This window comes from Rhamphochromis sp. 'chilingali', assembly GCF_963969265.1.
Source record: "Rhamphochromis sp. 'chilingali' genome assembly, chromosome: 4".
Taxonomy (NCBI): Eukaryota; Metazoa; Chordata; class Actinopteri; order Cichliformes; family Cichlidae; genus Rhamphochromis; species Rhamphochromis sp. 'chilingali'.
Window position 1 is genome coordinate 8,904,685 of NC_137948.1, and position 13,224 is coordinate 8,917,908.

Below are 13,224 nucleotides of genomic sequence, written 5' to 3' on the forward strand. Positions count from 1 at the left end.
GGGACGACTGACCCCTTAGGTGGGGGCTATGTAGCGGGTCAGGGCTGTTCGGGGTTCTGTTTGTACAGTTATGTTTTGTTTATGTTGCCATAGTGACGGGTGACGCCCTCTCGCTGCGACGGTGTGTCATTCCGGGGTCAGAGGGCGCCCTGTGTGTTTTTGTTGTTGTTGCTGTGTGGTTGCCGCGCTGAGCAGTTAGCTAGCGGCAGTGTTCTTCTGCAGATGTCAATAAACGGCTGTGCTCCCTGGCTAGCTCACCTCACGTGAAGCAAGACCAAACGACACCTCCGTCTCCACCTTGTCTGAGCTCACCACAATATTAAACATATCAGGTCCCCATAAGGAGAATCATGTGCAAACGGCTGTCTAAATGACTCGGGTAAAGTTTGTAGCATGCATGCTTGTTGTTTTGTCTGCTTCCACTTGTCTTTGCACTAGGATGATGTCGGCGTAAATGTGCAGTCATATTAGTTGTGTTCCCACTAGTGCTGTCAGCGTTAATCTCGTCGAAATGACGTTAACGCCACAACACGGCAAATCTCCGTTAACGAGCTACCCCTGATCGCCCCGTGCATGGGGCTAGACGGCCAACACGTTAACGAGCTAACTGCGCTAACACACTAGTTCCCACCCATGTAATTGAGCATTGCGTGGCACATCCAACATACTGTTGTACTTTAGTCCATGACGCGCTTACCTTCAGGGTCATACGTCACATGAAAACCAAAATAATTCCAAACACCAGATCTGAATGAGGGTGGGGGAGGTTCAATTTGCCATGTTGCAAGGAGAGCTTAACTTCTGTCTCGCTAGCTTGCCCTGCGCTCTTCCTTCTGACGATGCTGTCTGTGTTGAGCGCTCAGTGGATCTGCGCTCGACAGTGCAGCCTAGGCGGAGTAGTCGAACTCAGATTCACTGAGCGCTCAACACAGACAGCATCGTCGGAAGGAAAGTTGATAAAATCAATTACAAATTTTGTATTGTTCGATACATATGCGTACCGAACCGAAAGCACTGTATCGAACAGTTCAATATCGATACGAGTATCGTTGCACCCCTACTTTCTACAGATATTCACTCACTTGGATCCCTCCCTTTGAAAAGAGCCATTTTAGTCATATATTCAACAGAAATAAGTTCTTTGTTTTTTAATTTTTTCTGTGCACAAAAAATTCAGCCAACTTCCCCCTTCCATAATTGTCCAATATTTTCTAATATAAGCCTGCTGATTTTTTCCTCTTCGTCCATTTCTATAGTCTTTCCCATTTCAGGGTTTTAGCAGGGCTGAAGCTCTCTTGATGTTGGTCAAGAGAGCATATAGAGGTCACCAGTGTAACGCAGGGCTAATATGGGCGATCGTGGCTCAAGAGTTGGGAGTTCGCTGTAACGGTGGACCCAAGAAATACCAGCCGGAGCGACTTTTGACAGTGCAGAACTTTTTATTAAGCTCGGGTTGTAGTGGACACATGTACTCCGCGCTCTCTTTCTCTGCTGTCACGTTCCTTCTCCGTCTGTCACTGCCAACACATAAAGAGACACAATCACTGTCAGATCCCAGCACACCTGTTCACCCCGCCCCTGCGCCGCCCCGGGAGCTCACTGCGTCACGCCTCCTCTGCAGCTGGCCAAGGACCACACCCACGCCACACATCCCCACCGCCCGACTGAGGCCGGGGCCCATCCGGCCGAACCTACTCCCCCCCCCCGCGAGCGAGAGAGGAAATCGGCCACGACCATCTGCGCGCCCGGCCTATGGATCACCTTGAACTTAAAGGGCTGCATGGCCAGATACCACCGAGTGATCCGGGCGTTGGCATCCTTCATGCGGTGGAGCCACTGCAGCGGGGCGTGGTCCGAGCAGAGGGTGAACGGGCGGCCCAGGAGGTAGTAGCGAAGGGAGTCGACCGCCCACCGGATCGCCAGGCACTCCTTCTCTACGGTGCTGTACCGTGACTCGCGGTCCGTGAGCTTCCGGCTGATGTAAGCGACCGGCCGGTCAACTCCCCCCACCTGCTGGGACAAAACGGCCCCCAGCCCTCTGCTCGAGGCGTCAGTCTGCAGACAGAAAGGGAGGGAGAAGTTAGGTGTGAACAGCAGCGGCTCTCCACAGAGAGCCCGTTTCACCTGCACAAACGCCGCCTGGCACCGCTCCGTCCACTGGACCAGATCTGGGGCACCCTTGCGGGTGAGATCAGTCAGGGGGCTGGTCAGGTCCGCGAACCCTGGGACGAACCGCCGGTAATAGCCGGCCAGCCCCAGAAACCGTCTCACCTCTTTTTTCGTCTTGGGACGCGGGCAGGATGCAATCGCCGCCGTCTTCTCCACTTGAGGTCGCACCTGCCCGCTCCCCAAGTGGTACCCCAAATACTGTACCTCCCTCCGTCCAACCGCACACTTCTTCGGGTTGGCCGTGAGCCCCGCCTGCCTCAGGGACTCCAGCACCGCGGCCACACACCGCACATGCCCCGCCCACGTGTCACTGTAAATGATGACGTCGTCTAGGTAGGCGGCAGCATAGGCAGCGTGGGGCCGCAGCACCCGGTCCATGAGGCGCTGAAAAGTGGCAGGGGCGCCGAACAAGCCGAACGGAAGCGTCACGAATTGGTATAACCCATACGGAGTGGAGAAGGCCGTCTTTTCCCGGGACTCTGTAGACAAGGGAATCTGCCAGTAGCCCTTGGTTAAATCCAGAGTCGTAAAAAAGCGAGCGGTGCCCAACCGGTCCAGGAGCTCGTCGACCCGGGGCATGGGATAAGCATCAAAACGTGACACCTCATTCACTCTGCGATAATCGACACAGAACCGTATAGACCCATCCTTCTTTGCTACAAGGACGATGGGGCTACACCAAGCACTGTGTGATTCTTCTATTACTCCCAGCCTCAGCATTTCCTTCAATTCCCGGAAAACAATTTGCCTTCTATGTTCCGGCAGCCTGTAGGGCCGTGAACGCACCGTCACGCCAGGCCGCGTCTCAAAATGGTGCTCTATGAGAGAAGTATGGCCGGGCAAGGGGGAGAACACGTCGGCAAAGCGCTGTTGCAATGCAGCAACATCCGCCCTCTGGGCCTGTGTGAGATGGTCACTGCAATGGAGGGAGGCGGGGATGCTAGACTTTGGCGCCTCCGGCCCCAACTCATCTCTCCCTCTTACCAAGCTCACTAGAGAAGCGGTCTCCGCCTCCCTCCAGGCTTTGAGGAGGTTGAGGTGGTAAATCTGCGTGGCCCCGCCCCTGTCCGACCGTACCACTTCATAATCAACGTCCCCCACTCGCTGTGTGACCACGAAGGGTCCTTGCCACTTGGCGAGTAATTTAGAGCTGGAAGAAGGAAGTAACACAAGCACCTTATCTCCCGGTGAAAATTGCCTGAGTCTAGCCCCTCTGTCATACAGGCGTCGCTGCCGCTGCTGGGCCTGGAGCAAATTCTCCCGCGAGAGCCTCCCCAGTGTGTGCAGCTTTGCTCGCAGGTCCAGCACGTACTGAATTTCACTTTTCGCAGGGCTCGGACCTTCCTCCCAGTTTTCCTTAATCAGGTCGAGCACCCCCCGCGGCTTCCTGCCGTATAACAGCTCGAAGGGAGAAAATCCCGTGGAGGCCTGGGGCACCTCCCGCACTGCAAACAACAGAGGGTCTAACCAGCGATCCCAATTGCGTTCATCCTCGCGAATGAACTTACGAATCATGGATTTTAAAGTCTTATTCAGCCTCTCCACCAACCCATCAGTCTGAGGGTGGTAGACGCTGGTCCGAATAGATTTAATACCCAGTAATTCATACAGTTCCCGCAATGTGCGCGACATGAACGACGTGCCCTGGTCAGTCAGTATTTCTTTCGGAATACCGACTCGGGAGATGACCTGAAACAGTGCCTGCGCCACGCTCTTCGCTGAAATGGTGCGTAGCGGCACTGCTTCCGGGTACCGCGTTGCGTAGTCCACCAGGACCAGCACAAAGCGATAGCCGCGTGCACTCCGGTGCAATGGCCCGATGAGATCCATGCCAATACGCTCAAACGGGATCTCCATCAGCGGTAATGGGCGCAACGGCGCCTTTGGTACGGCCGGCTGGTTAACCAGCTGGCATTCGGGGCACGACGCACACCAACGGCGCACGTCGGCCCAAATGCCCGGCCAATAGAATCGGGCCATTATGCGCTCCAGAGTTTTCTCGCCACCCAAGTGCCCTGCCATGGGGTTCGAATGAGCCGCCTGGAAAATCATTTCCCGGCGGCTTTGCGGCACCAACAACTGTGTGCGGATTTCATTAGTGTGAGTGTCACGGCTCACTCTATAAAGCCGATCGTTCCGCAATTGGAAATGAGGGTACGTTCGCGCAGCGTCGGGGCGCACCGAGCGACCATCAATATCCATCACTTGGTCATAGGCTGAGCGTAGGGTGTCGTCCCGAGACTGCTCTAGTGGAAAATCTTCCGTGGGGTACACAACGGGAGGCGGCGGGGCTTCCGTGGAAGTCCCCGCCTCCTCCTCCCCCCCAGAGTCAGCGTCGGTCGACCCCGCGTCACCGCCGAGCGCCGCGCAAACGTCACACGAATTTACAGACCGCGATCGCATCCCCGCGTACTGCCCCAGTAAGCTGTGGAACCCCGGCCAATTCGTACCCAAAATAAGGGGATGCGACAGGCGCGGGCTAACCGCCGCCTTCACTCTATGCGTTTTGCCCCTGAATTTCAGCAACAGTGACACTACTGGGTACTTGTGAACATCCCCGTGCACACATTTAACCTCCACCCAGTCAGCCTCCAACAATGCCCCGGGGCGAACCAAACTTTGGTGGACCAGAGTCTGCGTGCAGCCCGTGTCCACCAAAGCATGGCGAATACCCCCTTGACACCTTACCGGCACGCGGTACGTCACTCCTGGACCGGGGGCGGGCGCTGGAGCGCCGGCAACGCGGAACACCTGCCCCACCTCCATGAGCAGACAGTCTCGGCGCAGGTGCCCCGGCCGCCCACACTTCCAACAGTCCGGCCCCGGCGTCTGTGCGGCTCCCCGTGGCTCCGGGGCAACCTCGGCGGCCGCCGGGGTTCCGGCGGGAAGCAGCGGCCGGAACGGGTTCCTGGGGCTCCACCCTGCTGCCTGCTCCGTTCCCGCAGGGCCGCCGCCTCTCCTCTGCGACGCCGCCGCCGGTGGCCTGGGCGGCGGAACACGGGCGCCCCGCCGCGGCTCCTCACGGCCCGGTCCCGGGTCGGCCGCCAGATGGTCCTCTGCCAGCGTCACCGCCGCCGTCAAATCCGCCGGGCGGTGGCAGCGAACCCAACGAGCCGTCGCCTCGGGCAGGCCTCCCACGAACTGCTCGAGGACGACCATGGTCAGCATCCGCGTCTCCCCAGCCGAGGGGCCCGGTCGCAGCCACCTCGCCGCCGCATCCTCCAGCTGCCGAGCCCAGGCAAACGGCCGCTCCCCCCCCGACATCCTGCTGGCCCGGAACTGACGGCGGTAATCCTCCGGGGAGAGCCCCAAACGATCCAGCACCGCCCGGCACACGTCCTCGAACACCCCCCGCGAGCCGGGGGGCAGGCTCAGCGCCGCCGTCTGGGCCTCACCCGACAGAAGCGGCAGCAGCCGGGCGGCCCACTCCTCCTCCGGCCACCGACAGGCCACCGCCGTGGCCTGGAAAGCCTCGATGAAAACCAGCGGGTCCTCCCCATCCCGCATCCGGTGCAACGTCACCGACAGCGGAGGGGCGGGAGCCGGCGCGGCCGCATTCCCCAGCAGCTGCCCCAGAGCCGCGGTCTGCTGCTCCGATTGCAGGCGAAGCAACGCCAACTGTTGGTCCTGCGTGGCCGCCTGACGAGCCGCCATCGCCGCCATGTCCATCATCATCTGGCCCAAGATCTGCAGCGGCTGGGCGGGCGGCGGGGCGGGCGGCGGCGCCGCCGGGGGAGCAGGGGGAGCCGGCAGGGGACCGGACATCACGCGTGGGTTTCGGCACCAGTGTAACGGTGGACCCAAGAAATACCAGCCGGAGCGACTTTTGACAGTGCAGAACTTTTTATTAAGCTCGGGTTGTAGTGGACACATGTACTCCGCGCTCTCTTTCTCTGCTGTCACGTTCCTTCTCCGTCTGTCACTGCCAACACATAAAGAGACACAATCACTGTCAGATCCCAGCACACCTGTTCACCCCGCCCCTGCGCCGCCCCGGGAGCTCACTGCGTCACGCCTCCTCTGCAGCTGGCCAAGGACCACACCCACGCCACATTCGCCTTGTAATCGGAAGGTTGCCGGTTCAAGCCCTGGCTTTGACAGTCTCGGTCGTTGTGTCCTTGGGCAAGACACTTCACCCGTTGCCTACTGGTGGTGGTCAGAGGGCCCGGTGGCGCCAGTGTCCGGCAGCCTCGTCTCTGTCAGTGTACCCCAGGGTGGCGGTGGCTACAATGTAGCTTGCCATCGTGAGTGTGTGTGTGTGTGGATGACTGGATGTGTAAAGTGCTTTGGGGTCCTTAGGGACTAATAAAGTGCTACAATACAGGCCATTTACCCTTTAATATAAAGAGACAGCCATTCACATGGTAATAATCTTTAGATTGTGGGAATAAACCAAAGTAAGAGAACTCTTACATTGAGCAAGATAATGGCCATCACATTCAAACCCTGGACCTTCTTGCTCTAAAGCACTAAACATTGGACTGTGCCAAGGTGCAGCCCAGAGGAGCTAAACCTATGGGCAGAAATCTGTGCCATCAGAAACTGAATTTGAACAAGTTAAATTTGAATTTGAATTGCTCAGATTGAATCTGAATTGTAACTTGAATAAATGCTTTTAAAAACTGAATTTGAATTAGCCTAATTTGAAATTCAATTTATTGGTTTGAAAATGATTATCACTAAATTGAAATTGAATTTTATATTTTGAAAATGAATTCATTTGCTTTGAAACTGTATTTTATCCTTTAAAAATTTAGTTCTCGAATAATTTCAGATTCACTTCCCACCATTCAGTTTCAGTTCTACAATTCATTTTTTGGGACTTACATCCGGTTCCGGTTCAAGAGTAATGATTAATAGAACTAAGTTTTACTAGAAAGTGTTACTGATGGGAATCTACAGCGTCTTGAGCTGAATTAAGACTTCAGAAGTCATTCGTCATGTCGAATGACCAGCGGATAAACTCTCAGGTTGGTAATAAATGTATTACATGTATAAGAACAAGCGTCATGTTAACAAATGATAGCTGTAAGGTAACTTTTATGCTTATTGTAGCTGTTAGCTAAAAACGCTAATTTAGCGTAGGTTGCCCTGGATTCAGCTTTGACAAACAAATATGATCGACTGTTTCTAGTAGAATTCCAAAGTTGTCCTATTGTTCCCTCTCAGAGCCCTGTATACTTGCAGAGACCCATACAGTAGGGAAACATGCAAAACAATGTCCAAACCTTTGTATTTTAGCTTTATTTATGTCTTACACAGCATCCCAACTTAATAACTTTAGCTAAAGTAAATAGTTAGTCTAATTCATGCTAATTCACATTCAGTTTTTAAAAGCAGTTTTTCAAGTTACAATTCAGATTCAATCTGAGCAATTCAAATTCAAATTTAACTTATTCAAATTCAGTTTCTGATGGCACAGATTTCTGCCCATGTAAACCATTCTTCCATGAAAAATTCCCCAGATGCAGGATACTCTCAGGTGTTTTTATTTGTTCCTCTTTTCAGTCCTTGCAAGCCACCAGCCTGGGGCAGTTTAGCCACATAGGCATTTATAGCTTTTGCTTTCTGAAGGCGTAGACCTTGTCATGAAAACACCTGAATTTAGATGTAGAAGTTCTAAACAGAACATCATCCACCTATATTCTAATCATTCGTACTAATGTAGAAGCCCTAAATTTAATTTTAAGAATTAGAAAGCACAGTAAATACAAGGGCACTAATTGCTTATTTTTTCTTCCTATGACTGATTAAAGAACACACTTCAAATATCTTGCATACCACAGGGAATATTTGAGCTCTCAGAGTGAGGTTCCACTCATTTTAGGCAAGTGCCATGATTAGACTTCGTTTATCTGTTTACATGTATCTGTATAACACAGAGGTTTTTAACTCTCATAGTTAAATTAAAACTAATCTCAGGCTCATATCATTTGTTAAATACAGAGAACTATATAGGAATGGGTAATTTCAAAAGTTAAAAGCAAGCAGAAAACATATAACACAACTCTGTGTAAACAAAAATATTACAAATTCAATCATTAAATCACCTGATGCTTCTGGATGGCATTAACATGGTCAGAGGGTAGGAACAATTCACACAAGTTCCACTTCACTTAGTAGCTACATCAAAGTCTTTAGTCCTTTTAGTTTTTTAACTGTTCAAAGGTTCCAACTTTTCCTCGCCAAATGAAAGGACACAAGTCTGATTTAAACTGTGATTTTCCTTCATATTCACTCAGCTCCAGGCTGATTCTTTTCATCTGTCTTCAAGGTTAAGAGTTTGACTAACCATCGTCTAGACAGTAGCAGGAGCTAGCGCTCCTGCTCTGTGTTCTTTTCCTCCCGTCTCTCTCCATCTCAGGGGCTCTACTTTCAGCCCCAGGGCCATTTGCTCTAAGGGCAGGCATAAGAGAAGTTCCATGTATTCGCCTTCGATCACAGTGAGCATTTTTTTCTTCACCACTCCCCACAGTCCTCTGCGACCAAGCAACCTTGTTAGATTGGTAAAAATAGTAACACCGGCAATGATTCTGAAGAAGCAAGACTCTGTTTTTTTAAAAAACAAAAGAAAGGCAAGAGGGAAAGCAGGAAAATAATGAGGGAGACAGTCTGGAAAATATACGCACAGGCTACAAAAGCCCTTAGAGTGGCCAGACTTTCTGCTGCTTAGGTGAGAGAGATTAAATGCCCCGACTGGTTTGGGTGATTAGCAATGACCTCTCCTACAGAGGCTACAACCTCACTGCCTTAGGCTCCCTTAGACAACAAGCACACAGTGTGCATTTCCAAGAGATTTTTAGAGAATTACTCATTTAAATAATAGCATTTATTTCTGGTTGTTCCAGGAAGTAGCATTTCCATTGTGGATAAATTATCCATCAACATCTGTTCTTATAGAGTCCTTCTAGCATAAGTAATGCATTCATGAACGATTAAATTAAATTAATCTGAAAGACATAAAAAATAACATGCTCCCCATTAAACTGACAACAGATGTCCTGAAAGAGAAGTCTAATTCCCGATATTTACAGTAAGTACAGCCTTGCACATAACATGCCTTCAAAGTTTCATCTAAAGTGTGGACTAAACTTTAGCCGGAACTAAGGTCGAGCTTAAATGCCATATGTGATATTTTTGGCAGCAGTAGTGGCGGCACTGCAGGGAAAGCTCTGCTGAATTCAGCATTAAAACACTGACAGAATAGTTTCCACCCAACTTGTCCTCAATCAATAAGATGCCATTTTAAGTGTTTGCTCTGAAATAAATTGGGAATTCATTTTGTTTTGTTCCTCCTCCCCCTTGCTAGTCTCCACTGATGCTGTGCTCCCACTGTTGGCGTTGGTGGTTAACTTTTCTGCCCGATAATGGAATAGAGTGGACTGCTTATCGATTTGTTTGTCTAGATACAAGTCAACGCCCGCTCTCCGTGGAGCAGCGCTGTTACATTTCTGTGCATTGTGCGGCAGACTGCGGCGTCGATGCTTCAAATTACAGAGTGACAAGAGGTGGTGGAAAATAGGCCACATGTCAACTAATGATAAACCTGCTACATTTTCAGACAATTTGTTTTTCTTTGTGCACTTGATGAGGTCAGTGACGAATCTTGTCTGCGAATTGCCTCTCACACTGACAACAAGCAATAAGTCAATGCAGGGAGAACTGCATGCATAAGGTTGGCTTTCCTTAGTGAGCATTGTGATAAATGAGCACTATTAGAGATGATGCATGTGATTTTGTGATGGTGACTGCTACTATTACATTGACCTGGCAAATATGTGCATTCTTTTTATCTTAGTTCTAACTCCCTGACTGAGTCATTTCTTTCACTGTGTTGCACAACGGTAGGAGGATACGTTTTTTAGTTCATCTGATATCCAGGTGGCTCAGTTCTAGCAAGAGTTCTAGCAAGGGGGCCAAAGATCTATCGTGTAATAACTGGAGCCGGCTTTTTAGCAAAAGGAGTGCAGGTGCATAAGTGCAGAGGTTGGTGTATAGATTTGCTTGTGTGTGTATATTAAGACTGGGGCTGTTGGAGGCATTTAACTCAACAGTGCCTTAATAGCAATATACTGTATAACACTAGTGTGCTGTTCTACACTCTCTCCATCTGTCTCTCTCTCTCTTTAATCTCAGACTCTCCTGTCAAGGTCCTATCTTTTTCTCTGTCCCATCACTCAATTAGGCTTTCCTGTCTTTTTATTCTATCTTAGTCTTTTCACTTTAATGTAAAAAGGAAAAGGAAAAGAAAAAAAAAGACTCTCCTCTTGTATTTGAAAAATGGCCAACTTGCTTCCGAGCCTGCGTTTTAGATGGTTGTCTACATTTCAGCCAGTTGTCTCCCCCAAGCCTTATTTATCCAATTCTACGCTATGGGAGCAATCATAATTGTCTTGACAGTCATGTGGTGAAAGAGGCCGACCAGTCAGTGTGGGTGGAGGCATCTTTACACTCACACAGATTCAGCGCTGTCAAGGTCCTTCTGTCCTTAGCCCATAGCCCCTGGACCCGGCTGGTCCTGTTGTCTGAGCAGATTAGCATTCAAAGCACAGCAAAACCACACTCAAACTGTACAGTCTAGCACACATACATTAAAATATGCATGCTGCAACATATGTGCCAATGCTATAGGAGCACGTGACTCAGGCTACAAGGACGACAAGTTTCAGGTCGCCACGCTGTTGCAGAACACCGATCGAATATGAATATGATTTATTCCTTTGTTTATTCCAGGTAGAACCAAAGCTGTGTTTTGGGTTGAACTATGGTTATTTGATAAGGGAGTCCAGCTGAGCATGTCTGTTGTTGGCAAACGACTCCCTCATTAATTTGACAAACAGCAGTCTATTTCTGGTCAGTGCTTCGGCAGATTTTTGGAGTAGAAATTGAGCACGTAATTCCGTTATCCTTTGAATCTGGAATTGAAGAACAACTGGTGCTTGCAAGCCTTTCTAAACATAAACAAACAACAGCTGTGTTTATGCAACTGTTGGAGTCAGCTTGGCTTATAATGAAACCTAGCTTAGACATAGCTATTACAGTGTTGTGTATCACATTATGATGAATGGAAATCCCATTTTCATATCAGATACATCTGTAGCTGAATAAGCTCAGATATATGTACAGTATATCATGCTTGTAACACGAATGATAATTATATAAACTGCAAAAGGTGTTTTTTTTAAAATTATATTTATATAATGTTTCAGGAACCACAGTGTTCCTATATACTCTTGCCTTTAAGGGTTTTTATTACCACTGTCAATATAACAATTCAGAACTTAAACTAATTAAGTTAATTTCTTAAAAATATACGACTTAAAACCACGTCAGATTTGAATATATGACCACAGGTCAAAGCAATGGAAGATTGTAGATACTTAAAGATCCCTATTAGAAACCAGTTAACAACTGGAGTTTAATGTGTTTTGTGTCACCTTGTGTTTCAAAGTGCTGCCTCAAAAGTCAGCTTTTGATATTTTGAAAATAATTCCCTACTAGCACATGAGAAAATTAAGTCATGATTATGCAAGTACTTTCCAAAAAAACAGCAACAACATTACGTGAATGCATTGTGTAACACAGCAACTTCTGCAAGTGTTTCTCCTTAATTTGGGTCTGATGCTGATCGACATCTGCACAGCTGAGTTCTGCTCTCAGAAAACTGTACTTATACTTACAGCAACTATGTTTCTAGGACCAGAGAGTTTCTAGGTTCTGAACTTCCTGTTTGTTCTATCTTTTGTTCCCTAATTCTGTAATTGTCATGGATTGAGGATGTTCTGTCACATTTAGCTGTAAATTCTTAGCAGACCTAACAGCATACAGAGCAGAGTGCTAGGGCTTTCTTGGCTACAGGGCTTTCCCTAGCTAAACTGATTTAATCACATCTATAATGAAAGCTATGTCTTCTGTGATGTTTTATTTTGTCTAAAATCAGGTGTGAATGCTTTTATTTACTTCTATTCATTTATTCCAGTACAATGGCATTAAGGATAGGAATAGACATAATTGGTATTCCTTTGCCTCATTTTCACTGAACATACAGAGTAGATAAGGCTTGAATCTTGAATAGCAAGTAAACACAGCTGTTACTAATAACTAGATCCAGCAGATCCTTCATTTATGTTATTAGTAACACCATGTTAAAATTAGTGCTGTAAAAAAGCCAGTGGAACCTTTCAGACAGAGGGTGAAATGTGGTACATTGTGGGAAGAATACGGTGGTTTTCACAATCTAATGTTATAAAGCTATTCTAGTACATGCCCAAAATAAAATCATGCATAATTGAGAATTATATGGACTGGAAAACTAACTTAAGAGCAACTTCAGAATGGTAAAAGAACAGACATATTAAATTCCTAAAAAGCTATGCAGGCTGTTGAAAAATCCTGCATTCCAAAGTTTCCTTCCAATATTTATTTACTCTACAGGGAACCTGTGATCAGCATTAAACACTGTTGAAATTGACTCTTTAAAACCCAAAGTCTGTCCTTTGATTGTCACTATCTATGCTCCAAATTACCAGCTGAGACTTTTGAAGCTTTCTGAGTGTGTGGTGCTAAATGGTTGTTGTTAGTAGTTGACTTTGAAGCAAGATAATGACACAAACATCGCTCAAAAGGCAATTACATCCTACCCTTTTCTTTTTGAGACTCAATGGCGTGTTAATGTGAATGAAGGGGAATGTAGTGTGAAACCAGTGAGGCTGCATAGTCCGGGTTAATGGAAGCTACAAACGGTTGGATGGGAACTAGTTTGTTTGTGAGGGCTCTCTCCTCGTTCTGCTCTTTTAAAAGTAATATTACACCGGAGTGTGGCAAAAGGATGCACTGAGGACTCAATCAAAGTCAGATAAGAAACACAGAGAAACTGAGGATACTTTGGGGTGAAGTGGTTTGAGAGTGGGAACATTTATCCTAGGATGTGTTATCCTAGCTAGATGTTCTAAATGAGTTGTACAAGGTGTGTGTGTGTGTGTGTGTGTGTGTGTGTGTGTGTGTGTGTGTGTGTGTGTGTGTGTGTGTGTTGGGGGCATGTCACTATTAATTTCT

At 48.3% G+C, this 13,224-nt stretch overlaps 1 protein-coding gene across 1 annotated transcript; it reads right to left on the reverse strand.

The window, feature by feature from the left end:
• Window positions 1–1,047: 1,047 nt before the first annotated feature.
• LOC308396332 (uncharacterized protein) lies at window positions 1,048–6,437 on the reverse strand. Its single transcript, XM_080881544.1, has 2 exons — window positions 4,858–6,437; window positions 1,048–1,517 (listed from the first exon to the last, which is right to left on the reverse strand). Exons 1-2 carry the CDS (start codon window positions 6,040–6,042, stop codon window positions 1,515–1,517), a joined length of 1,188 nt encoding a protein of 395 aa, XP_080737670.1. The 5' UTR covers window positions 6,043–6,437; the 3' UTR covers window positions 1,048–1,514.
• Between the last annotated feature and the right edge of the window lie 6,787 nt (window positions 6,438–13,224).

Coding starts and splice junctions, on each gene's coding strand:
- LOC308396332 (XM_080881544.1), bottom strand. CDS start 6,042: ATGTGTCCACTACAACCCGAGCTTAATAAAAAGTTCTGCACTGTCAAA.